General features: G+C 43.0%; 1 protein-coding gene across 3 annotated transcripts in view; it reads right to left on the bottom strand.

Annotated features, from left to right (window-relative positions):
- The window catches only part of als2b (alsin Rho guanine nucleotide exchange factor ALS2 b), a 28,191-nt gene extending 3,455 nt beyond the window's left edge, over positions 1 to 24,736 (bottom strand). The window contains exons 1-30 of one of the 3 annotated variants that reach the window (XM_054782417.1): positions 24,581 to 24,736; positions 24,337 to 24,413; positions 22,225 to 22,370; positions 21,234 to 22,153; positions 20,771 to 21,134; positions 19,660 to 19,834; positions 19,489 to 19,585; positions 19,339 to 19,416; positions 15,143 to 15,349; positions 14,897 to 15,068; positions 14,629 to 14,818; positions 14,491 to 14,556; positions 12,765 to 12,927; positions 12,542 to 12,673; positions 10,944 to 11,072; positions 10,808 to 10,831; positions 9,257 to 9,327; positions 8,250 to 8,316; positions 8,005 to 8,177; positions 7,867 to 7,932; positions 7,697 to 7,795; positions 5,336 to 5,500; positions 5,163 to 5,274; positions 5,016 to 5,093; positions 4,354 to 4,487; positions 4,094 to 4,258; positions 3,889 to 4,006; positions 3,422 to 3,579; positions 3,012 to 3,347; positions 2,877 to 2,931 (exon numbers count right to left, since the gene is read on the bottom strand). In XM_054782417.1, the coding sequence (XP_054638392.1) occupies positions 2,877 to 2,931; positions 3,012 to 3,347; positions 3,422 to 3,579; positions 3,889 to 4,006; positions 4,094 to 4,258; positions 4,354 to 4,487; positions 5,016 to 5,093; positions 5,163 to 5,274; positions 5,336 to 5,500; positions 7,697 to 7,795; positions 7,867 to 7,932; positions 8,005 to 8,177; positions 8,250 to 8,316; positions 9,257 to 9,327; positions 10,808 to 10,831; positions 10,944 to 11,072; positions 12,542 to 12,673; positions 12,765 to 12,927; positions 14,491 to 14,556; positions 14,629 to 14,818; positions 14,897 to 15,068; positions 15,143 to 15,349; positions 19,339 to 19,416; positions 19,489 to 19,585; positions 19,660 to 19,834; positions 20,771 to 21,134; positions 21,234 to 22,153; positions 22,225 to 22,370; positions 24,337 to 24,356 (4,680 nt within the window). In that variant the 5' untranslated portion in view covers positions 24,357 to 24,413; positions 24,581 to 24,736. The remainder of the gene's footprint in view (positions 1 to 2,876; positions 2,932 to 3,011; positions 3,348 to 3,421; positions 3,580 to 3,888; positions 4,007 to 4,093; positions 4,259 to 4,353; positions 4,488 to 5,015; positions 5,094 to 5,162; positions 5,275 to 5,335; positions 5,501 to 7,696; positions 7,796 to 7,866; positions 7,933 to 8,004; positions 8,178 to 8,249; positions 8,317 to 9,256; positions 9,328 to 10,807; positions 10,832 to 10,943; positions 11,073 to 12,541; positions 12,674 to 12,764; positions 12,928 to 14,490; positions 14,557 to 14,628; positions 14,819 to 14,896; positions 15,069 to 15,142; positions 15,350 to 19,338; positions 19,417 to 19,488; positions 19,586 to 19,659; positions 19,835 to 20,770; positions 21,135 to 21,233; positions 22,154 to 22,224; positions 22,371 to 24,336; positions 24,414 to 24,580) is intronic. The other 2 variants (XM_054782429.1, XM_054782438.1) reach the window with 2 other exon arrangements.
- Positions 24,737 to 25,068: the final 332 nt, after the last annotated feature.

The following is a 25,068-nucleotide window of genomic DNA, read 5'->3' as shown; positions in this document are numbered from 1 at the left end:
ATACTTTCAACAACAACAAAAAAATCTTTTCATAAAAAAAAAATCATGCAAAAGTGAAACTTTTATGAACAACTTTTTAGAAGTAAAATCATTTAAAAAATCCAAATAAATTAAATTTTTTTTAAAAAACATGTAATAATTTTTTTTTTTGTCAAAAGCCAAAGTGTAATTAAAAAAGTGGTGTACAGACGTTCATCACTGCATCGCAGTTCAGATATTGCATTCTATCATTCTATCGTGTTTTTTCCTAATTAAAACTAATTAAATAATAAATTATTGCAGTTTGTGGTTGAATACGGGCTATTATTGGTAAAAAAAAATGCATATTTAAGCAAATTGTACTAACTCTTGCATTTAGCATAAAAATGGCTAAATGAACTAACTAAATCAATTAAATTACAAATAGAAGACAGAAGGAGCATTCTAATTGCAAATATAGCATTCTACATTGGCCACAAGGTGTCGGTGTTCGGTGAGACAAGCACTAGATGGTAAACTTGAATAGTGAATAGTGAATAGTGCTTTTCCACCTCCAAGGCACATTTATCTACCGATGATGCAGCATCAGGAGCAACTGTATCTTGCCCAGGGAAATTCGACATGGGAGGATGGAGGATCGAACCTACAACCTTCAGGTTGGTAGACACTTGGTAGAACACTCTACCACGTAGCCATGTCGCCCCTTAGATATGATTGCCAGAAAAGGCATGCAGGTTTAAATAATCTCACAACAGGCACAATAATACCATAATAATAACATGGCTACTGTTGGAGCCGTAACCCACTACAAGCTAAACCTCAACTCTGGACCTCCAACGTCACTTCCAGTCCTCTACACATTTGTCTGTGACACCCATAAACAGCAGTTTTATTTACATCTTAAATGCCTTATTATCATGTCTACTATATTGGATAAAACAAGTGGAAAGTAATTGAAAGCCGCCATTACATTACACTGATGAGGCAATAGCCACCGCAGGAAGTACATTGTCCAAAAAAAAAAACAAGGACCTGCTAACGTGTAAGTCTGTGTGATCTGATTTATGTCTAATATGTCTTATTTTCTCAGGTTATATGTGATATATTGGGTAATGTGAGTGTAAAGGTGACTATGGGGTGTTATTTCATGTCTAGAGGGCTCTAATAAAGTTAAAAATGGTATTTAGAAGGTCATAAACAGGTTTTCTATGCCATACATACAAAAATATTAAATCTATTAATATTTCATTCTACTTTGTGGAAATTCACTTATCGCAGTTGCGTCTAGAACCGTTTGCCGTGATAAATGAGGGACGACTGTAATTGCAAGGTTACGAGTGCTTTGTACTTATGTTTGTTTGTTACTTGCACATTTTGTGTACTATGTGCATAACAGTATATAGTGGTGTGAAAAAGTGTTTGCCCCCGTCCTGATTATTTTTTTGCATGTTTGTCAGATTTTTGTCAGATATTCAAACAAATTTAAATATTAGTCATTGCCAACACAACTGAACACAAAACGCAATTTTAAATGAAACTTTTTATTATTAAGGGAGAAATAAAATCCAAACCTACATGGCCCTGTGTGAAAAAGTGATTATCCCCTAAACCTAATAACTGGTTGGGCCATCCTTAGCAGCAACAACTGCAATCAAGCATTTACGATAACTTGTAATGAGTCTCTTACAGCGCTGTGGAGAAATTTTGGCCCACTCATCTTTGCAGAATTGTTGTAATTCAGCCACACTGAACCACCTTTTTAAGGTCATGCCACAGCATCTCAATAGGATTCAGGTCAGGACTTTGACTAGACCACTCCAAAGACTTCATTTTGTTTTTCTTCAGCCATTCAGAGGTGGACTTGCTTGTGTGTTTTGGATCATTGTCCTGCTGCAGAACCCAAATTCGTTTCAGCTTGAGGTCACAAACCGATGGCCGGACATTTTCTTGCAATATTTTTTGGTAGACAGAAGAATTTATGGTTCCATTTATCACAGCAAGTCTTCCAGGTCCTGCAGCAGAAAAACAGCCCCAGACTATCACACTACCACCAACATATTTTACTGTTGGTATGATGTTTTTACTGAAATGCGGCATTGAAATGCGCCAGATGTAATGGGACATACACCTTCCAAAAAGTTAAACTTTTGTCTTGTCAGACCACAGAGTATTTTCCCAAAGGTCTTGGGGATCATCAAGATGTTTTATGGCAAAGTCTTGATGTTCTTTTTGTTCAGCAGTGGTTTTCGTCTTGGAACTCTGCCATGCAGGCCGTTTTTGCCCAGTGTCTCTCTTATGGTGGAGTCATGAACACTGACCTTAACTGAGGCAAGTGAGGCCTGCAGTTCTTTGGGTGTTGTTGTGGGGTCTTTTGTGACCTTTTGGATGAGTCGTTGCTGTGCTCTTGGGGTCATTTTGGTTGGCTGGCCACTCCTGAGAAGGTTCACCACTGTTCCACGTTTTCGCCATTTGTGGATAATGGCTCTCAAGGCAGTTGGGGGTGCAATCACTTGTTCACACAGGGCCATGCAGGTTTGGATTGTTTTCTCCCTTACTAATATAAGGTTTCATTTAAAAACTGCATTTTGTGTTCAGTTGTGTTGTCATTGACTAATATTTAAATTTGTTTGATGATCTGAAACATTTAAATGTGACAAGCAAAAAAAAAAAAAAAAAAAAAATCAGCAAGGGGGTAAACACTTTTTCACGCCACTGTATATGTGTGCATGTTGTATGTTGTATATACACTCAACAAAAATATAAGCCCATTTTGGAGTGGCCTTTTATTGTTGCCAGGCTAAAGCACACCTGATCAGGATCATGCCGTCTAACAGCATCTTGAAGTGAATGAATTCTGAATGCTCACTAACACAGAAAGAAAAAACAGCCAACCAAACCTCTTGCTTCTTTGCTGGTGCTGGTGCCATGTAGATGGAAACGGGCCAGAACTTCCTGAGAGGAGAGTAAAAATAGAGTGAAAATACCAAATAAATACACTCCTGTGGTGATTGGGTGATAACGGTGAGACGTACTGCTGGACGCCCAGAAAGGCCAGAAGAGCCAGGTCAGGCTGCTTGTTGAGACGGAGGACGCACTCCCAGTAGACGTCGTCCTCTCGCTCCTTGTCCAGAGCGTAGAGCGTGAAGAGCGGAGGATAGAGGCGGGGCAACAAGACAGGAAGCAGCAGAGCCGAGCTGCTCACCACGTGGCTGAGGAGGAAAGACGACTGGTCTATCATCGTGTTCTCCATTGGGATTTCATGCTTAGGTGAGCTTTCCAGTTTCAAGCACGAGTCCTTCCCGCCCTGGAGGTCAGCATTGGGCTCTCGAATGACACCGCCCTCTTCTGGCAGGTCTGGGAACAGGAACCTGCACACAAAAGCCAAGAAAGAACATAAAATGACCAAACAACAAGCAAATTCCCGGCATGTTCAGGATGCTACCTGATGATCTGGAAGATACGGTTGAGGTAAGTTTTGATCTCGCTGACAGCCTGCGGTAGGAGCCGGCGGTTGGCTCCGACGCCGACGTACGTCATCCTGTAGACTGCCACCAAGGCCTCTACGAGCCGGCCGAGTGGGTGCAGCGAGGTGTCACATGCCTGATAAGATAAAATACAGATGATGCTTTGCTTATGAACAGCAAAGCTTATGACAGTGGAACCTCCAAGCCTGAAAACGATCCGCTCTGAAACGCTGCAATTTTCATGGCTCTCCAAACCATTTTCCAGATATCAAATAGAAATAAAACACCCAAGCCTGGTATTTACCATAATGCTGGTGCCTATATCGGTATTGTAACGAACTGCCGGATAATGGGTAAGAAAGCCACTATTATAAAACAAATGGTGAACGTCAGGATATGACTTTGAATGTTCCACTATGTGCCTGAGAGGTCGAAGCGGCTTCACCTTGATGAGGTAAAGACGAACAGCGTGATATCGCTCCATGGTGATGGGGCCTACATGTTGAGGGATGACCTCCAGACTCTCCAGAGTTCTGTTGTGACTCTGAGACAGCAGCTCCGGACTGAGATAAGTAGCAAAAAGAAAGAGCAGAATTCAAGCCTTGATAACAAAAGGTACGTGACGTGTGTGTGTGTGTGTGCGTGCGTACCTGTCCTGGATGTGGCGCCGGCTTGTAGTGAGCGCCACTGCGATGTTCTCCCACGCCTTCCAATTCTCTCCCTGGCCAGCGGCATCGCAGCCCAGCTGAGTCCAACACTCGTCAAACACCGCCTGCCACTTCTCCTCGGCGCACACACACAGACGCCCCAGCTTCCTACCACCCACACACACACACACACACACACAAAGTAAAGTCAAATATCCCATGCTACATACGAGGCACTTTCAAGTTACTTAAGGTCAGCCTACACCGGACGTGTTTTCTCCGTGTCGTTATCAGTTAGTTGTGGCTTGAAGTAGGAGCCGGTCACTTTTGGGCCGGTGCCCCATTCGCCACTGAAGGAGCCCTCCAGGTAGTCGCCATTCGCCATCGTCAGCACTCCCTCGAAGGCATACAGAAATAAAGGTTACCATATTTTCCAAAGTTTTTTCTTTCATAGTTTGGCTGGCCGGCCCCACGGTGGCCTAGTGGTTAGCATGGTAGCCTTTTTGGGCATCTCTGTGTGGAGCTTGCATGTTCCCCCCGTGTGTGTGAGGGTTTAACATTCCAAAAACATGCATGTTAGGTTAATTGGCAACTCTAAATTGTCCATAGGTATGAATGTGAGTGCGTCCAGATGTCACGTCACGTATTAAACCTGTCTTCTTTGAGAACATTCTGGCATGTATTAAAACAGGTCATGTTTTATTGTATCCATATACTTAAAACTTGTGACTTATGTCAGCTTCTGTTGTGTCAGCTTTCTCCTTATTGGTGTAAACATTGCCCCCTCCCTCTTCTCTTGTAAATTGAATGTAGTTAGGAGCGATGCCATGACACTCGCTCTGATGATAGCTCTATCATAAATACTGGTAAATGTCACTTATAGTCCGTAAAATACAGCATTCATCCCCTTTTGCTTGTTAGTCACCTTGCCATTGAGGGTCCAGTCATCAGAGAACTCTCCCTCATATGTTGTGTCATCCTCTGACAGCAGGATCCCAGTGCCCTGAAAGTCAAAATCTCTCAGTTGCATGTAGGTTTTCTCCTAAGGCTTCTTCTGCAAACTGCTCCTCACCATCATCTTATTGTCTTTGAAGGATCCTTCGTAGTAAAGCCCAAACTGTGTGACCACAATCCCGGTGCCTTGTCGCTGGTTGTCCTGCCACATGCCAATGTATTTCTCCCCTCTGATGAAGAAAACAACCAAGCTAAACTCAAGAGAGTCTCAAAACGGAGACGGCAACGTACTTAGTGATGTTGTCAAAGACGCCGTAGCCGGTCTTCTTGTCGTGCGCCCACTGGCCAATGAAGACGCTGGGGGAGGAGGTGTTGAGCTTGCCGCTGCGCAGCATCCCGTGGCCGTGACGCAAACCGTCCTGGAAGGAACCGTCATAGATTTCGCCATTGGCATATCTGTGGCGGGAGCGACAGCGAATGTGTTTACTCCATATCAGGACTACTCAACTACATTGCCTTTGAAGGGAGGCCTGCTTTTCACAAAGGTAAGAAACTTCTCCCTTTTCTATTGTTGTTATTTAGCATATCATGTCAAGGATTTGCTTTGTATAATAATTCAACATTGGGGAAAAAAATAATAAATTAAATAAATAATTGTTAAATAATAACAATTTTGCCTCACCAAATAGCTAATATAGTCAGAAATAAAGTCATGATGTCAAAATATTTGTACTCATCAAAAACTCTTTGTTGTTTTTCAGGACCTACTAGAAAACACTAGTCCTCTATATAACAGGACAGGTCTGCTATTTTTAGGAATCAGCTGGAAAAATACTAGTCAGAGATCCTCTATGACAGGAACATTGTTATTTTCAAGGATCTACTGGAAAATGCTTGTCAAAAATCCTCTATATAAACAGGAGAAGTTGCTGTTTTTAGGAATCAGCTGGGAAAACATTACAGTAGTTAAAGATTCTCTTTGACAGGAACATTGGAACATAAGGACCGACTAAAAAATACTTGTCAAAAAGCCTCTGTATAAAAGGAGGGGTCTCCTGTTTTTAGGAATCAGCTGGAAATCTGCCGTTTTTAGGAATCTTCTGGAAAAGCACTAGCCAAGATCCTCTATGACAGGAGCATTGCTGTTCAGGGCTTACAAAAAATGCTAGTCAAACATTCTCTCAGAATCTCCAGGAATCTGCTGGAGAAATACTAGTCGACAATCCTCTTTGTAACAGGAAAAACTGCTGTTTTCAGGAATCTGCTGGAGAAACGTTGCTGTTTAAAAACTTACTAGAAAATGCTTATCAAAAATCCTCTATGTAACAGGAGAGGTCTGCTGTTTTTAGGAATCTGCAGGAAAAGCACTAGTTGAAGATCCTCTATGACAGGAAGATTGCTGTTTTTAAGGACCTACTAAAAATGCTAGTCAAACATCCTCTATATAACTGGACTGCTGTTTTTAGGACTCTGCTAGAGAAACACTAGTCAACGATCCTCTGTAACAGGAAAACTGCTGTTTTTAGGGATTTGTTGGAGAAACACAAGTCAAAGATCCTCAATAACAGGAACATTGCTGTTTTTAAGGACCTACTAAAAATGCCTGTCAAAAAGCCTTTATATAGCAGGAGCACTTTGCTGTTTTTAGGAATCTGCTGGAAAAACACTAGTCAAAGACCTTGTATGACAGGAACAGTGCTTTTTTTAAGGACCAAATAAAATGCTAGTCAAAGATCCTCTATATAGCAGGACAACTCTGCTGTTTTTAGGAATCTGCTGGAAAAACACTTGCCAACAATCCTCTATGACAGGAACATTGCTGTTTTTAAGGATCTACTAAAAATGCTACTCAAAGATCCTCTATGACATGACAATTGTTTTGAAAGGACCTACAAAAAAATTCTAATCAAAGATAAGCTATATAACAGGAGAACTCTGCTGTTTTTAGGAGTCTGCAAAAAAACACCAGTCAATGATTCTTTGTCACAGGAGAACTAGTCTGAGATCCTCTATGACAGGAACGTTGACGTTTTTAAGGATGCACTAAAAAATCTAGTAAAAGATCTCTATATAACACGAGAACTCTGCTGTTTTTAGGAATCTACTAGAAAAACACTAGTCAATGATATTCTACGACAGGACCTACTAAAAAAGCTAGTCAAAGGAGCAATGCTGTTTCTAAGGATGCATTAAAAATACTAGTCAAAGATCCTCTGCATGACAGCACTGTGGTGTTTTTAGGAATCTGCTGTTAAAAAAAAAAAAAAAAAAAAGTTAGCCGCTCCCAAGTTTTGAACTTGTGGGGGTGTCTGCTGTCACTGCCGGGCTGGACTTGGTCCCCCCGGCCACCAGTTGAAGAGCCCTGATCTATACGGTCACTATGCGGTGCCCATAACTGCCAAGATTTGCAGTCTTTCCACCAGAATTTGGCGACAGCCACTAAGGAGCTCAGATAGTGAAATGAAACTGTCTTGCTGATTTGTGGGTGTGACGGCAAGATAAACGCCAAAAAAATATGTTCTGCGTGCGTCGTGCAGGAGTAATAATGGTCAATTTTGATTGACACTGTCAGAGAAAAAATAACCGCCATACAAGAAGGGTAGCTTTTTTGTGGCCAGTTAAGTCAAATCAAATATACACTAGCATGCCTACCTGTACGTCCCCACTCCATGCATTTTGCCATCCTTCCAGTGACCTTGATAGTGATCCTTCTTATTCAGGGTCTTATTCGGAGCCACAAATTCGCCGAAACTAAACAAGCACACATATGTTGAGGACAGAAGTTGTCATGCCCTCCACACACGTTGCTAGCTGACACTGACCCATCCTCCAGCCCGTTCTTGAATGACCCCGTGTAAATCCTCCCATCGGGCCACTTTAACACACCCCTGAAAGCAGCAAAAATACCAGTCAGATTGTGAAACAGCTCGGCTCACACGACCAATGCCAGCATGTCCCACCTGCCGTGGGGCTTGCCGGCAAGCCAGCGGCCCTCGTAGGTTGCTTCTTTCAGCCGGCCGTCCTTGTAAAACGTGTAGGTGGCGCTCCGAGAGATGGGGGGCTCAAACTTTTGTCCCTCACCTAAGTCCAGGGCTTGATCAACCGCCTGGTTGATGCAGTGGATCCACTTGGTCTGTGAAAGCCAACATAAATGCGGACGTCCAACAACTCTTTGTGGAGTTACATGTCATGCACAGAAATCTACCTTCTCCGTAGGGGAGCTGGCCAGCAGGGTGAACATCTCTTCTGGTGTGGTGACTTTCAGCCCATAGCTGCACAAACACACAGCAGTGAGCCAAAACATCATGCCATAAAAACACCTTTTACATTAAAACAGGGATGTTCAAACTTTTTCCAGCGAGGGCCACTTAGTGAAAAATTAAAGGATGCAAGGGCCACTTTACATTTCAGCTTTGTGATATAGGTGAAAAAGCCTATTATTAGGATCAACTTTGCTCTTTTCTGCCCCCCCCCATTTTTTTCCCCCAAAATGTTGACTTTCTTCTTAAATAATCTTTGTAAGTGTATTAAAATTTTTCCCCCAATCTAATTAAAAAAAAAATACAACTTTGTTTTGTTTTGTTTGGTTGTCATAATATTACAACTTTAAAACACTAAATTTGAAAAAATATATATTCCAACTCTATTAAAATGACATTATTTTCCCTCATAATATTATTTTGACTTTATTCTCAAAAAATGACAGCTGATTCCCATTTATGCTGTTTTTTTCCAACTTTTTTCGAACTATTTTAACTATCTTTTTGTAAATTTTATTCTCGGAATTATGACTCTGTTCCCATAATAGTGTATCTTTTTTTCCCAACCAAATTTTCCACAAATTGCAACTTTATTTGTTGTTTAGTTTTTTTCTTATAATATAATGACTTAAAAAAAAACATTTTCTTTAATATTTCAACTGTATGCTACTAAAATGACCCTATTTTTCTTTATAACATTATGACTTTCTCGTAAAATTACTTTTTCTGACTTTTTACTTTTTTCTCTTAATATTTTTACATTGTTCTTGTAAAATTACCACTAATTTTTTAATTTTTGCTCTTGCTGTGTTTTTTTGTTTTTTTTTTCCCTGGTTAAATTATATTTTTAGAATGTGCCACGGGCCAATAAAAAAACAGCAGCAGGCCACAAATGACCCCCAGGCCGCACTTCGGACACCCCTGTATTAAAAAAAGAGACAAAGTCCCTCACAGGCCGGTGTTGTCCTCTGAAAATGGCTCCACCCACAGCGTGGCCAAGGAGAACACATGATGCGTGGAGAACTAGGGGGTAGGAGGACAAAAACAAAAGCATCAGACATGCTTGTTGATACAGGTTAACATGATTGATGTGCCTGTGTTGCAGGAGCTGTTGTGTCTAATCAATGACAGCAAGGAAAGGAGATTGCTGGTGTGTGGATGGCAACAACGGGCAGAGAGAGGAGGGGAATGTGTTTTTTTTTAACATTTCACTCACTCCACACAACAAAGGCATATCATCGCTGATATCTAGGGATGCTCTGATCAAGGTTTTATGCTGCCGATTCCGATCATCCATGAGTAAAATCGGACGATTTCAATTTATTTATGGTGAGTTCTCTTGGCCAGGGGTGCCGTATAAGGGGGAAGAGTTAGGACAATTCCAAGGTCCACGGACTGTCAGCGGGCCAAAAAATAGGTAATTATTATAAGTTTCAAGTTGATTTTTTTCCCCCATTGGGCCCAGAATTCCTGGTTGCACCCCTGGAACCATAAATCACCTTCATTTAGACATATTTGACTTACTTTTTCCAGAGAACATATATCACTGGTGAAATTTACAGACGATGAGAGGCCTTCTTTAAGGAGACTTTGGATGTGAGAGTACATTGTCTGATGGCGCTCTAGCAGGACTTCCAGTAGCATGCAGCAGGGCTCCAAGTGACAGAGCAGTAGGCAAACCTGGTGTCTTCCACCGCTGAGGGAGGCTGGTCATCTAGTCCGGTGGATTCAATTATCATCGGGTTATTTGCTTTACACTTCTGACTATCACGCACATATGGGCATGTTTTGGCTACATTAGCTGCCGTTGGACTGATGATCACATTGTGAGCCTCAAAAACTCACCATACTCCGTGTTTGTTCTTCAAATGCCGTATTAAATTGAAGCTTTTTAACGTGCTACCTCGGCGAGATATTTTTCGTGGCATGTTTTGCAGGGTGCAAAATTTATATCACTCACACAAACGGCAGGTGAGTTCCACACGGCAGACATGTTTGTTTTGGGTTTGGCACGCCTGCGCAGTGTGAAGGAAAGTGGGCTGGAGACGCACGCTACATAAAGGCTGCAATAGTCCGAGCCAGATCGTTTTTTGTGATCGGCGTTGAAAGGCGTTTATCTGCATATGCTGATCACATGCTTTTTCACGGAAATCGGATGATCCTGAAAAGCTTGAAATTGGTGTCATCGGCTGCAGGCTAGCTCCGTTTTCTGCATCAAATGACACTCCGTATCATATGTAGCGCACAGACTCGTAGCATGACGCGTGTGTTGAGGATCACCCCCTTTTTTTCCAGGAAGCAGCGTGACACACACACAAGTCAAAGGAATAGAGTGTTGGGACCGATTCCTTGGAGAGCAGCTCAGAGAATAAGCAATCATATTTGTTATGTTTGTCTTTCTTTTCAATCCAGACCAATTCCAAGACACTGACACCTTATCCTTCTTCTTTCCACAAACACACACACAGTTATGTAGGGGGTTGACAGAGAACATCATACTTACAAGGTTTTTATAAGGCGCCACACCCTGACAGCACGGAAGCAAGCACACACAAATGCTTGAAAAGCACATAGGGTTACAATGTCTATCTTTCTCAGTGTCATTTGCGTGCGTGTGGATATGCATGTGTGGAGCTGACCTGGGCATGGACGAGAGCGTCATTAAAGAGGATGAACCAGTTGACTGAGAACCTCCCCGAGTTCTGCAGCGTCAGAGCTTTGTTGCTACTTTCACAGATGAGACGGCGGTGAGGCTTCCGCAGCGAGTCCTGTCGACAACAAATGCACATTGTCAGCAAAATGTGTGCGCGCGGGAAGCGCGGTGGAGCCCGACAGTTGATTTGTCCAAGGTGTACCCTGCCTCGCACCCTAAATCAGCTGGAATTACCACCCGCCTACCTGTGACGCAGAACAAAATAAGCAGTACAGTAGATACCTGCTGTCTGCAGGGGCGTCCTTCCAAGACCTCCTGCAAACGGTGAAAAACTGCAAATAATTGACGCACTCCTAAAAAGCCCTAAAATGCCTTAATAGGCGGCTTGGTAGCCACATCTGGCCCGCCAGACATCACCCAAAAAATGAAACCATGCTAGTTCTTGGTACAAATCCCAGTGAGGATGAAGGGTAATATACACTACAACAATTTTAAATGGGCCTGCCTGCTGCACCGGTTGCTTGCATGTTATAAGCACGTTATGGTCTGAAGTATGGATTCCTACTAAAGAATCCCCTCATCGAGACATATCCAGTGATGTGTGGAGGTTCTTTGCACAGTATAGGCTGAAGAGAGGTTCCGAATCAAGTGGCCAGTTTTCAATTTGTTGCCATGGTTACACAGAATGTTACCAGATATAAATAGGGCATGTCCCCTCATCGAGCCCCTACCAGTGATATAAAACGTGTGGGAGCTCTTTGCACGGGATGGACTAAAGAGAAGTTCCTAACCAAATGGCCCATTTCAACTTTGTTCGTCAATAACATCGCCATGGTTACACAGAATGTAACTAAATATAAATAGGGCCCTTCTCCCCATCGAGACCTATCCAGGGATCTAAAATGTGTGGGGGTTCTTTGGGCTGAAGAGGGGTTCCGAATCAAGTGTTATCGTACAAATAGCACACGACCCACGATCATAGTTGGGGCAGAATAAGATGTAATAATCAATAATAAGTATGAGGAATAACAATATGGGCTGCTGAGTTTTGCTTGCAGGCCCATAATTATCATTATCAGGATTCTTAATGATGTCTGCAGAAAAAAAAATCTGGCCCTTGGATGAATGTAACTGTGGGACCTCAGGTCTAATCCCATTAATATGCCACATTTTAAATGCAGTTTTACACATTAAGACAGGCATACAGTACATAACATTGTACTCAGGGCTGCCTCTGGCCAAATTGGCACCCTAAACAGAATTTCATTTGGAGTGTGGTGTCAGAAAAACTTTTTTTTTTCTCTGAATCATTTGCAGAGAATACGCTTTTTACAAAATAAGGATCGTGGGGCCATATGTGTTATGCGTGTTGGGAGGGGCGGCTCTTATTGTACTTAGAAAATGTGCAGTTACACAACATGCCGTCTTGTCAAAGCATCTTTGCTATACATGTTGAATTTCAGTTACGATAAAAAAAGGAATTGTTTACAGTTTAAAACAGAGAAAAGAAATCCGCGACGAGACGGGGATCTACTGATGGATGTGTATGAATCATGTAGCCGTGAAGAAAAGAAACGTGTTTACCGTCATCTTGCCTGGGAAGCTTTTCCAGAAGAGAAAAGTGTACTCGGCTTCCTTTATTCTCTTCTTCAGCAGAAGAGCCAAAGCTTCAAACTTAGAGCTGCTGTCCTGCAGTCGCTGGTAATCGTTGGAGCACTGACACACACACAGATACACAAAACGCATGTTTCATTCTTTATTTTTTTTTAAACATTAAAAGAATTCACATTGCTAACAGTTAACCTACCACTTCAAAGCAAGTGGCCAGTTTGAGCAGCAGTCGCCCATACTCCTGAGGATGATGTATGGGGAGGCAGAAGAGCGCCACCAAGATGTCTGCCACGGCAAGGTTTTCCTCACTGCACTCAGCCAACCTCTGGAGCAGCTCAGGACTCTTTCCAAAAAAATCTCTTAAGACGAAATAATAAAACACTAATAACATTCCCCCGTATCAATGGACAATGGCACTCTTTCTTTACGGTCTGACACTGTTCATTCAAGACTGCTCGGAAGGAAGTAGGACACTGACGTCAGTGGTTTCCACAGGACCACAATTTATTTGGAGTGGTGGACTGGGGCGAGGCAGGAGCTGAGTACAAAAAACCCCATAAAAATTACCACTTCTTTCTGTTGCTTTTTTAACGTCACAAACAAGACAGAGCCACCTGTGAGTGCTTTGAAAGGGGGCCCACAAGAGCCCACTGCTCATCGAGAACAGCAATACCTGCGTTCATGTCAGAGTCTCCAATAATGCAAGAAAACGTCTCTACATTTATCGCTAGTCGGAAAAAAAAGTATGTCCCTCGTGCTACGTCTTCTTATTCAGTGGCAGACCAGGTGTGTATGAGGTGTGTTAAAAAGCGGAGCTACGAAGCATACCGCCCCTTCTGTGCAGAGTTGTAACGATAAGCTACACTGGAAGACAGTGCCATAATAATGTCTTTATGAGCAACGGCGGTAGTGGCTAATTTTTTTTGTGGCGGTCCAAAATTTATTTAGGCGGCCACCGCAAATAAAAATGACCGGCCTCAAAATGGCCTCAAAGTTTCCACTTTGTGGTTCAGATTTCGAGGCTTCACTCTATCATGGTTTTTCAAAAATATATTAATCAATAAATCATGCTGTTTCCTGGTTGAATACGGTCTAATATTTGTAGAAAATGATGCATATTACATATTTTGTTCAAGCATTTTAAGGAAAAAAATGGCTAAATGAAGTAAAATACAACTATAAGGCATTCAGAAGACACATTCAAAGATGCGATGATATGTAGTATTCTACACTGGTCACCAGGTGTCAGTAATGTTACTGTAATGTTATGCGAGACACACAAGCGCCAGAATTGATCGCCGGAACAACAGGCTTTTATTGCAGGTTTGAATGAGCTCACAACAGGCAAGATAATCCCTAACACGGGTTACTGCGTACCCCCAGCGTCACTTCCTGTACGCCTTCTTGTCAGCTCCTCTATCACTGGAAAACATTTACAGCAACACACACGAGCACAAGCCTTATTTATGCCTTAAATGGCTTAATTTATCTTACTATGTCTACTATATTGCGTAATAGGAGCCTAAAGGTGACTATAGGGGCGCTATTTCATGTCTAGAGGGCTCTAATAATGTTTACAAAATTATTAAGAAGGTTGGAAACAGGTTTTCTATGCTCAAAAATAAAAAAAAAAACATTTAATTCAGCCAATTAACCACGATAAGGAGGTATTATTGTATTCTAACATCAGTAACGGTCATGGTTATTTGTTTCCACCATGCTTAACAAGTTATATCATGTTTACCCTTGCGAAATTCAACATGTGTGAAAATTACTAAGATGGTGCTCGCTTTGTTAGTTCAGAGACAGTTTGGCAAATAAACTCAAGCAGAAACAATACCCCAATTTGAATACAGTACATTAAACACGTGAGCAAACCAGGAGATATCCAATTAAAGGTACACTTGTGACAATGTACTCACAGCAAGGGTTTAGTCATGGTCAGGAAGCCTCCCATCACCTGGAAGTCTGCCAAAGTGCTACAGTACCTGAAGAGATGGAAGCAAAGAGTCCATAATCATGGCATGAGGTGTCAGTTGTTAAGACTGTACTGTGCATACTCTGTGTAAGAGTCCAGAAAGATGGCGGGGTGCTCAAGGATAGGCAGGCTTTTAACATTGCGGCTGTGTCGCAGGCCGGCGGTCAATCTGACAGCATGCCGCCCAGTCAGGTGACACAAGTGCCAGAATCGACTGGCGAACGTCTGTAGGAGCCCAAAGTTGACCGGACCGAGGGCAGCACTCAGAAATTCTAGAAAATACATTTATGCAACTATTACCATCACTATAGGAAACAAAAAAGATCTTTCCCCGTTTGTATTGTTCTCACCAAACTCAAGTAGGGGGCGTAAGACCTGTGTCTTGATGTTGCACAGTTTGCAGTAGAACTTCCTCTCCGCCGATGCCAGCTCATGGAGGCCGGCGATAAAACCCATCACATTCTTGTCCGACAGCGCAGCGCACCGTCGGCCGCCGGCAAAGACGGCACTTACAAATCCCAACTGGACAACAAAACAGACACAAATTGTTACCATTTGTGAGACCCGTGCGCCCACTGCAAACATTTTCCTCTTACGTTCATGCAGAAGGGAAGCAGCACGGGCTGCTGGGTGTAGCCCTCGGATGGCTCCACCCCCTCTTCCTGTGTGCCAGTCTCCTCTGTGTTCCCCTTCACCTGCTCTCCACTGTAATATATGATGGGCTGGACGCAGTCTCCATCAGCCAGCAGGAGGCTGTGTCGCTCTCCGGCACTTGCGTCCCAAACCCGGATGCCCTCTGACAGCTGCAGTGGGGCGCAGACATGCATGCGGTAACTACACAGTTGCACTTTATACACACTCGTCATGCAAATTAGGGATGGGGATTCTGATATCAGTGTAATTCACGCATTGGAAATTTCCGATTTCCGATCCATTAGCCATGTCTGTGTAGCTAGAAGGATCTCAGCAAATATCAGCAAATGTAGTGGTCGTCTGATGCATTCACGGCCACACAAAGCATATCATCCTCGCCTGCAGAGAGGAGTTTATCACAGCCTCATATCAAGAGAGTTCTGTGTTGTCCGACTGACTGTGAAGCCGTGAATGGATCAGGCTGACAACTACGGTATTTTTGCTGATAGTCTTCCAGCTATATTTGCTAATATTCTTTTGGCGTGGTTGCGACCGACAGAAACCTGTCTCGTTCAATAAAGCACTTGTTGATCGACCACCTCCTCGTCATTTTCATAGACGCTATAAAAATAATCATTATAATAATAATAATATTAAAGCAAACAGAGCTCTGGTATCAGAATACTATCGGTATCGGCAGATACAAAAAAACGCAGATTAGTGCAGCCCTAATGCAAATAAATGCCTTTTTAGTTTTAGGCCCATAAAGTAACCCCTCGTTTATCACGGTTAATTGGTTCCAGACCCGACTGTGATGAGTGAGTTTCCACTAAGTAGGAATCCTTATTTCAAAATCAAATATTTTCGTGGGTAGAACCCAGAAAACCTGTTTACGACCTTCAACATACGGTTTTAACATTACTACACCCCTCTAGACATGACTATACTCACATTAACACTCGTATTTCCCAATATGGAGGACATAATAAGACAAAATAAGACATAAGACTCACACATAGACTCACACATGTTAGCATTGGGAGAGTTCCTTGTTGTTGTTCCGTTTTTACTGCCAGTTTCAGTACAGCACTGCAGTAGCTAGTAGGGGTGCCACAAGGTCTTGTGAGATTTCTCGTTCGTTTCCTGGGCACTAGGACTCGGACGATAATAAATAAATAAATAAATCACATAATAAATGAAAACGAACTGGATCATTTTGCCAGCCTCAATATGTTCATGCCTGTCTGTTTATTTTCCTTATCTCGCGCCTCCAAACAGGTAGGAAGCGGATTCACTCTGTGCATTGGTTTTAGCACGTTAGCGCATTTGTTCCATAGAACAGCGGCATGAAAGGAGTGAGCCCTTTTGGCAGTCATACAGTCTCTTTGCCTCAGTGGGGGGAGGCAGGGCCGGTAGCATACACACAGACTGCATAAGAGTGCAACCTCACGAGGAGCAATTCAAGGTAACGTAGTAGAAATTAAATTAGTATATTGTCTTTTTTAAAATTTTACTTTTCTTAAAAGTAACGTTAACCTCTGGTCTCGTCCTCATACACCCAATCTTGTGTATCGTTTATGTAGTGTTTTGTGACAGTGTTAGTTAGTTGCTTGTCTAATCAATGTAACATTACTGACACCTAGTGACCAGTGTACAATACTACAAGTCATCACGTCTGAGTCTTCTGAATGCCTTATATATGTATTTTACGTCACTTAGCCATTTTTATGCTTGAAAAATATGTTGAATTGGTATATTTTTTGACTAATAATAGGCCGTAGAAACAGCAAAGCTTTATGAATGTTTATATTTTTGAAAAACCGTGACCGAGTGAAGTCACCAAATTCCAAGTGTGAAAAGGCAACTGTACAATTGGTTCCAGACTCAACCTCGATAAATGAATTTCCGCGATCCAGGATTCAATGTTCCATCCATCCATTTTCTATGCCGCTTACCCTAATTAGGGTCACGGGGGTACACTGGAGCCTATCTATCCCAGCTGACTTCAGGCGAAAGGCGGTGTACACCCTGGACTGGTCGTCAGCCAATGGCAGGGCACATATAGACAAACAACCATTCACACTCACATTCATACCTAGCTAGTGAGCTAGCAAGCTAACCAGTTAACCTCAAATGTATTTCTTCTAAACTTAACAAGCCAAAAACTTCCACACGGAATGGGAGAACTTTTTTTCCCCTCTATCATGTCGGACATGCCATGGTTGACTTCATGCAGTGTTAAGGTAATGTGTCAACGTTTTGTGTCATTACTGCTGCCGAGTGACCACAATACTACTGTACACATCACTTCCATCCATCCATCCATCTATTCATTTTCTTCCGTCTCAGTAGGGAAGTCCAGACTTCCCAGTCCCTGGCCACCTCTTCCAGTTCCACCGGGAGGACACCAATGTTTCAATTTGTTTTGACTAGGCCGCACGGTGGCCGAGTGGTTAGCATGTTGGCCACACAGTCAGGAGATCGGGAAGACCTAGGTCGAACCTCCGCTTGGGCATCTCTGTGTGGAGTGTGCATGTTCTCCCCGTGCGTGTGTGGGTTTTCTCTGGGTACTCCGGTTTCCTCCCACATTCCAAAAATTGGCAACTCTTAAAAATTGTCCAGGTATGAATATGAGAGTGAATGGTTGTTTGTATATATGTGCCCTGCGACTGACTGCACCCCACCTCTCACCCATAAGTCAATATAGGCTCCAGCATACCCCCGCGACCCTAATGAGGATAAGCGGCATAGAAAATAGATGGATGGATGGTTTGACTAATAATAGAATATAGTCTACCATGAAACGGACATCATTTAATGAATCAATTTCTGAAAAACAGCAATATAGTGATGGAGTGACAATGGAACAGCGATAATGTGAGGGACGACTGTGGAGGATTTATATAAGCTGCACATCTTCAATGATTTTTAAACCCAAGAATTGAATACAATTGAACTTCTTTTGGATGTTTGTAAATTTACAGAGGGTCTGTTCATGAAGACACGGGCTGATCCTCGACCCAAGTGAAGGACTTTACTGAAGCTAACTGCAGCCCAGCAACCAGGAGATGGCATCTGCGAGAGAAGCGCTTAAAGGAAAACTGCACTTTCTTTGTAATTTTGACAACATGAACACATTTTTTCCCTTTTCTGTGCGTTCTAAAGAGAGAAAATGAGTTAGCATGAGGGAGCTAACAATGGACGTCATGGGACCCACCTACTGTATTTTGATGATAAAGCCCTAAAAATAAATAAATAAATAAAGGCCAACAATGTTCCATTTATATAACTGACTTGTGTATTAACCAAGCAACAGTGATATTGTTATTGTAGCAGCTAACACAAAGCACTACATTTATCTGGCGGAGTAACACAAACACATCGCCTCTCAGCGTCACTCACAACGCCTCAAGCCACTGTCGAGCAGTATACGACCTACACGGCGGCGTTGTTTGTTCTGGTTCCTCATTTGTCCAAAAGTAGTTGTCGGTGGCGGTGGCTCTCACGAAGTCATGATTAGCGATAGCACAGACACGCTGTTTCTATGCTGCTGTTGTTGACGGAAGTAGCGTTACCGCCTATCGGCTATGTGAAATCAATGCGCCGAGGAAAGAGATTTTGGTAAATGATTGGTGAATGATTTAAAATGATCAAAATACGGCAAAAAACTGTAAGTATTATCATGAATGTACCTGTTAACGCATGATCACAGCATGTAGTACATGTATATAAAACCAAAACACTTTGTTTGAGTTTTTTTTAGAGGGCTTTATCAATCTAAATATAATTAATATATTAATACAATATCTAAATAGGCGGGTCCCATGCCGTCCATTGTTAGCGCCCTTGTGCTAACTTGGTTTCTTTCTTTACAAAGCACAGGAAAGGGAAAGAAATATGTGTTCATGTTTCACAGAAGGATTGTGGATGGCGCTTCAGGTTGTGCAGCAGTCCATGCGAAACTCAGCTCAGCTCAGAGAAATTTAACCAAATATTAGTCGGAGTGTCTGTGGTGTATCCATAATTTTGCATAAATTCAAAACAATTGCAAGTTTATGCACCCATTTCTTAATTAGATGCGGTGTGCAAAAACTCTGCAGATAAATAATTATCCCCCCCCCCCACTGTAGATATGGATATGTAAGAATAGTTCCCTCACCTTGGCTTGGCGAGGGACGGTGCTGGGGGATTCCATATGGCCCAGCTGACCATGGCTGTTACTGCCCCACGAGAACAGCTGGAAGTCAGTGACACACACAAGTCAGACACACAAGAATTCACGGTCCTGCGACTGCAGATGCTGACTGACCTGCGACTGCGCAGTCAGAGCAAGGGAATGATGAGCGCCGGCTGCCACTCGTACCACCTCCTTGTTGTTGAGACTTTTGATGCAGAGCGGCTGTGATCTGTAAAACATTCCACTTTGCTTGCTTATGTGCAAGAAAAGAAAAAAATAAGGCGTCCCCCACCCCTCCCACACCTGTCCAGGTTGTCTCCATGGCCGAGCTGACCTTGGTCGCCCTGGCCCCAGCTCCACACTTCTGTTTGCAGGGTGGGCAGCACCTCCTGGGCCTCAGGGGCTGACACGCCCAACGGTGTAAGAGCCACGGCGGCCATCTTGGAACGACCGACTTTACAAAGCAGCCTTGGCGACACTGCAGGTGCATGACCAAAATGAGCATGCCGCGCAAACCTCTGCAAAGGCCAAATCATCTGAAACATGTCTGCTTGATTGACAGGCAATTCTAATCCTCTCGTGTCCCATAGGTGGTGCTAATGTACATTGTAAAGTGTGTGCCAAAGCTTTTGTGCCGTTTATGTGGCATGAAATCCAAATCATTTACCCTGAATTGGTGATACGTTATATGATGTCAGTAAAGTACATAATTGCATCGACAGGCAGCACCAGCATCCTGGGAAGCCCATGTGCACGCTTCCCCAACACAAAGTTACCCAGCATGCCTTGCGGTTTATACATTAGTCGAAAATGTTATTGTTTTGCATGCACATTGGTGTGTAAGCGTTTATTTCATGCGGTGCAGTTTTATTGTGTGTTCCAAGTTTTCGCCATTTGTGGATAATGGCTCTCACTGTGGCTGGCTGGAGTCCCAAAGCTTTGGAAATGGCTTTATAACCTTTTCCAGACTGATAGATTTCAATTAATCTCAGTTATGTTTTCACAGGAGGGCAATCACTTCAGGGCCATGTAGGTTTAAATTTTTTCTCTCCCTTATAATGCATTTTGTCAAGCAGAGCAGTTCATTGGCCAATGGCTGCCACGGTGGCCCGGCAGTCATGGGGAACTCCCTCTCCTTCTACAATGCCCCTGTTGTACATGCTTCACTGGGAAGGCCAAGTGTTACCAAATTATGGACTCAATCTCATGCCAGATGAATCAATATTGCAAAATTTACAAGAATGAGTGTTGAAAGAATGTGGGACTGCACTAAACTGAACAGTACCTTAGGAAATGAAATTAAAAAGGCTGTATCAGGGTGGCAACAAGCAAGGATAATGTTCTTGTTGTTGATTAGTGAATGCAACTTGACAAACACTTGACGCCAGCATGCACAGACGGGAGGCGTACTTACACAGCAGTGCATAGGAGGAGGATAAGAGGTGAACAGCGTATCTACCCTGTGAGAGGAGTCCCGGGAGTGAGAGGCGGCGTTTCGTGAGCTCCGCCTCCTCTTCGCGGATATCTCCTGTGCTGGAGCTCTTCTTGGCCTGCGCAGAGTCTTCCTGGCGCACACGCTCGGGGGTGCTCTCACCCACCCCGGTTAACCTGACCGGCCCGCCCGACCTCGACGTTCCAGGAAGGTAGAGGTTGAGCATTTTTTTGAGGGACAAAGCTTCGTAGGTGGAGGTGACCCTCTCGCCCACTGCCGAAGCGCACGACGCCACCAGATTGTTGAGGGCGTTGTTGGAAGAGGTGCTGAGTCCGGAGGCAGATGGCTGGAAGAAAAACAAAAAAAAAGTCTTACTTATATGTGCTTTTTTAAAAGTGGAATAGCTAGAGGATTTAATGACCCATCATGCCATTTCAACACTCACCAGTAAGGTGTGCAGTCCTCCCGTGGTCACCTTTTGTGTTTTTTCCGCCTGAGTGTTATCTAAGAGGTTTTGCAGGTAATCTTTGACTGCCTTCTCATCTGGATAAGGTACACATTTGGCACTTGTCGCCTCAGGGAGGTCATAGTTTACTGTGGGCAGCCCCTCCTCAGCTGAAGATGACTCTTCAGTTGCTGGAGAGGCAGGTGCTTGAGGAAGTGAAGCAGGGGTTTGGGTAGAAAGAATGGGTTCGGACGGAGAAGTCTTGAGTAAAGGAGTCGGCAAGGATGCCTCAAGCTTCCCCTCATCTTCTAATCCAGGTGGGCAGTAGTGACTGTCAGAGATGATGACGTGATCCTCTTTGTCCGTCATGGTGTACAGCAGCTGCTTACACTGCCCACATTTGTCAGCGGGGGGGCGCTGGACATCCTGAGCGCTCAGGCAGCGCACCAAAACCAGGCTGTGCGAAGCGCCGCAGGCCACCTGAAGTACAAACCTGCCAGCCAGGTGCTCCACCTTTTGCGGCTTCCAGACGGGAAAAACGCTGGCATTGAGGCCCAGCTGGGGACCGCTTCCCCAAGCCCACACTTCCCGTTTGGCTGAGAGCGCCAGAGTGTGCTGCTCCCCACAGGCCAGCTCCAGCACCGGTACAGTCTGCTGCAAGGGGCCGCACTCCGAGTCCACCAGAGCGATCGGAGTGGGGTTGGGGACGGAGCTGAGACCCAACAAACCACACTGCCCCACGCTGTTGTCACCCCACATGTGCACGCCGCCATCCTCTGTCACCACCCCACTGTGGAAGCTTCCAGCAGCCACAGCGACAACTCGCTGCCCACTGAGCGCGCTCTCCAAGGTAGGAGATGTAAACTCTGGCGTTTGGCTCTGCTTCCATGGCAAGGATCCGAAAGTGAACACCTGACCCCCTGAATGTGCACAATAAGGATATGAAAGATTCAGGTGTGTTTTTTAATGCTGTACACACTACTATGCTTACCTTCCACCAACAAAACGACATGACGCCTGCCCACAGCCACCTGGAGAACAGACTGGGGAAGCAGCAGTCGCTCAGGAGCTAAGCTGTAAGAGTAGCCCTTCCAGGTGTGAAGCAGGCCTCTCTCTCCTTCACTGTCATCCCCAGAGCTGAAAGATGAGAATTTGGAAATACCCATGTTATTATCAGTATTTTTGTGGAAAGCTGTGACTTTGTAAAACCACATAACACTACACTTTAGTGCCACGCTGCCAGGGCCTGTCAAGGAGACCATTCTAGTTTTCATCCAAGTTTTAGAGAGCGTATTACAGCGCTTTAACATTGTATAGGTTACATCTCTGTGAGACAAACATAGATGGCAACTGTTAATTCACATGTCCACCATTATCTAAGACTATTATACAGCGTTTTAACGTGAAATAAAGATACTGTATATGCAGATATACACGGCGTCCCATTTCACTTAATACTTCCATGCAGGATTTCCAGGACCTCATGCATTCACAAGTTAATGTCTTCAAGTTCCAAGTTATGTATTTAGTTGTCATTTAATATAGTGCATGTTTTGAAAGCAGCTACATTGGAACACAAAATGGAGTTTAGTCCCTTGTATTAATTAAGGACTTCTTCAGGGAGAATAACATCACTCTTTTGGACCATCCTGCATGTTCCCGTCATTTAAATCCCATAGAGAACATTTGGGGATGGATGGCAAGGGACGTTTATAAAAATGGCCATCAGTACCAGACAGTTGATGCCCTTCGTGAAGCCATCTTCACCACTTGGAGCAATGTTCCCACTAGCCTCCTGGAAACACTCGCATGAAGCATGCTCAAACAAAACATGAACAGTGGAGCTACTCATTACTGAGTCCTACTGAGAAAATGTTTTATGGTTTGGAGAGATTTTTGTTATTTTTTTGAGCGATGGTTTTAAACTTTTGATCAGCTGATAAACAGCCTATTTCAGTTTGTTGTTTTCAATAAATTACTTTTTCAAAGTGCTTTTTGTCTCTCTCCCCCTTCTTGCTTTTGCATATTGTAGCTCTACTTAAAACCTCATTAAGATCCAAATGAATTTTGATCAGGAGTGTGTATATATGTGTGTGTACTTGTCACTCGGACATGTTTTGTACATAAGTAATTTATAAATATTTTACTGGCAGTACAGTATAGGTATTTGATTAGGACATGTTTAACAAGTTACATTGAGGAGCATCATATGTTTATGTGGGCGGATCGATCCAAATATCAATAGTATCAACATTAGGGGTCAGAAGTATCAGTATGGGATCAATACTAGCATGAGGAGATCGGTGCACTTCAGTTCTCTTCTATGTTTATTTTAATATTTATAATAACTCATTAATGACCTATTGTTATTACATTATTGTTATTATAATCATATACAATAATAAATAATAAAATGTTATTTTGTACTTTTTTGTTTTATAATATATACATTTAAGAAAGACATCATTTATTTTGCTCAATTATATTAGATAAAAAGTTATTTTCTTTTGATATCGTCACATGATCTTATTTGGTTGTATTTATATAGAGGCCTCATCACTATCAATTTTTAAGGTCCATCTTACAACCCACTTTTATTCTTTGGCTTTTAAACCAGCATGAGACTTGAACTCATTTTTATTTTGAATCATTGTGCTTATATTTCTTAACTATTGTATATTTTAATGTTTGTTTTCATGTTTCTCTGTTTTTCCTGTGTTTAACTTATTTTGATGTACTGTACCACCCTTTGTTTCAACCGTGGTTGCGGTTAAAGGGCTCCATTAATAAAGTTGGTACGATATGGCATATATATTTTTTTTAAACACACAAATACTTCATTTTGGCTCTTTGTCCTGTGTTTTATGCTGATTATAATCATGATCAACAAATCATTCAATGATCTTGAAATAGTCCAAGTAAAAATCCCTGGTATCAGCAATACTGGCACTGAAATAGGCCAAGTAAAAATTCACAGTATCAGCAATACTGGCCTGTATTTACTGTACTTAGTATGAAATTGATATGACCCTTGTTTGTGAGTGGAAGTACGAGTGTGTGGTGATATCACATGGTGATCACAAGCAGGCATTAATCCTCTTACCCCCTCCTCGGGGTTTCCATCCGTGAGTTTTTATTCCTCCATCATTCTGTCACAAAACATCAGGTGTTCATTGCGATCTGTCAGGGAGGGGAGACAGCAGCGTGACAGGAGAGCAAGGTGCCACCACACGGTATCAATCATAATAGTGGACTGCCATTAGCGAACTCAGCCAACTAAAAGACGCAGGCGAACACTTCCACGGCTGCTCGAAGGATATTCTCACACCTTTTAGGCTCATTCTTACCAGCTCGTTTCTCTCTTCATCTTCTTCACGTTGACAATCGAGCAGACGCGTATTTCAAACGTTTGTTAGCCAGTTTTACGCTAAACTAGAAGCTAGCAGTGGCAGCCTTCTCGTATGTTGACAAGGCTAACAGCAAAGATCGTCTATTATTGCGATGGCTACTAAAGAAACTGTATTGGACTATCACCGGTGTCGTTTCGAATTGTAGTCATTTATATGTACGCCTTTATGCCGACACGACTTCGAAAATACAATTTAATCACTATATGATGACACTTTAAGCACACAAGCATATGTAAACTTTAACACGAGCATAAAAAGGGAACCCAATATAGCAGCAGAGTGAGACACTGTCGCAGTTGGCAACTGCTCCACTCAGAAACAACGGAAGCTGAAATGACACAGAATAAGGAGCGCGGCATGTGGCCATGCTTTTGTATGTTTTGGAATGGAAGCAATATTCACAAAAATAGTCATGGCTAAGGTAA

This window comes from Dunckerocampus dactyliophorus, chromosome 1, assembly GCF_027744805.1.
Source record: "Dunckerocampus dactyliophorus isolate RoL2022-P2 chromosome 1, RoL_Ddac_1.1, whole genome shotgun sequence".
NCBI classification, from domain to species: Eukaryota; Metazoa; Chordata; class Actinopteri; order Syngnathiformes; family Syngnathidae; genus Dunckerocampus; species Dunckerocampus dactyliophorus.
The sequence above is the reverse complement of the archived record's forward strand: the minus strand, read 5'-3'. Positions and strand labels throughout refer to the sequence as shown.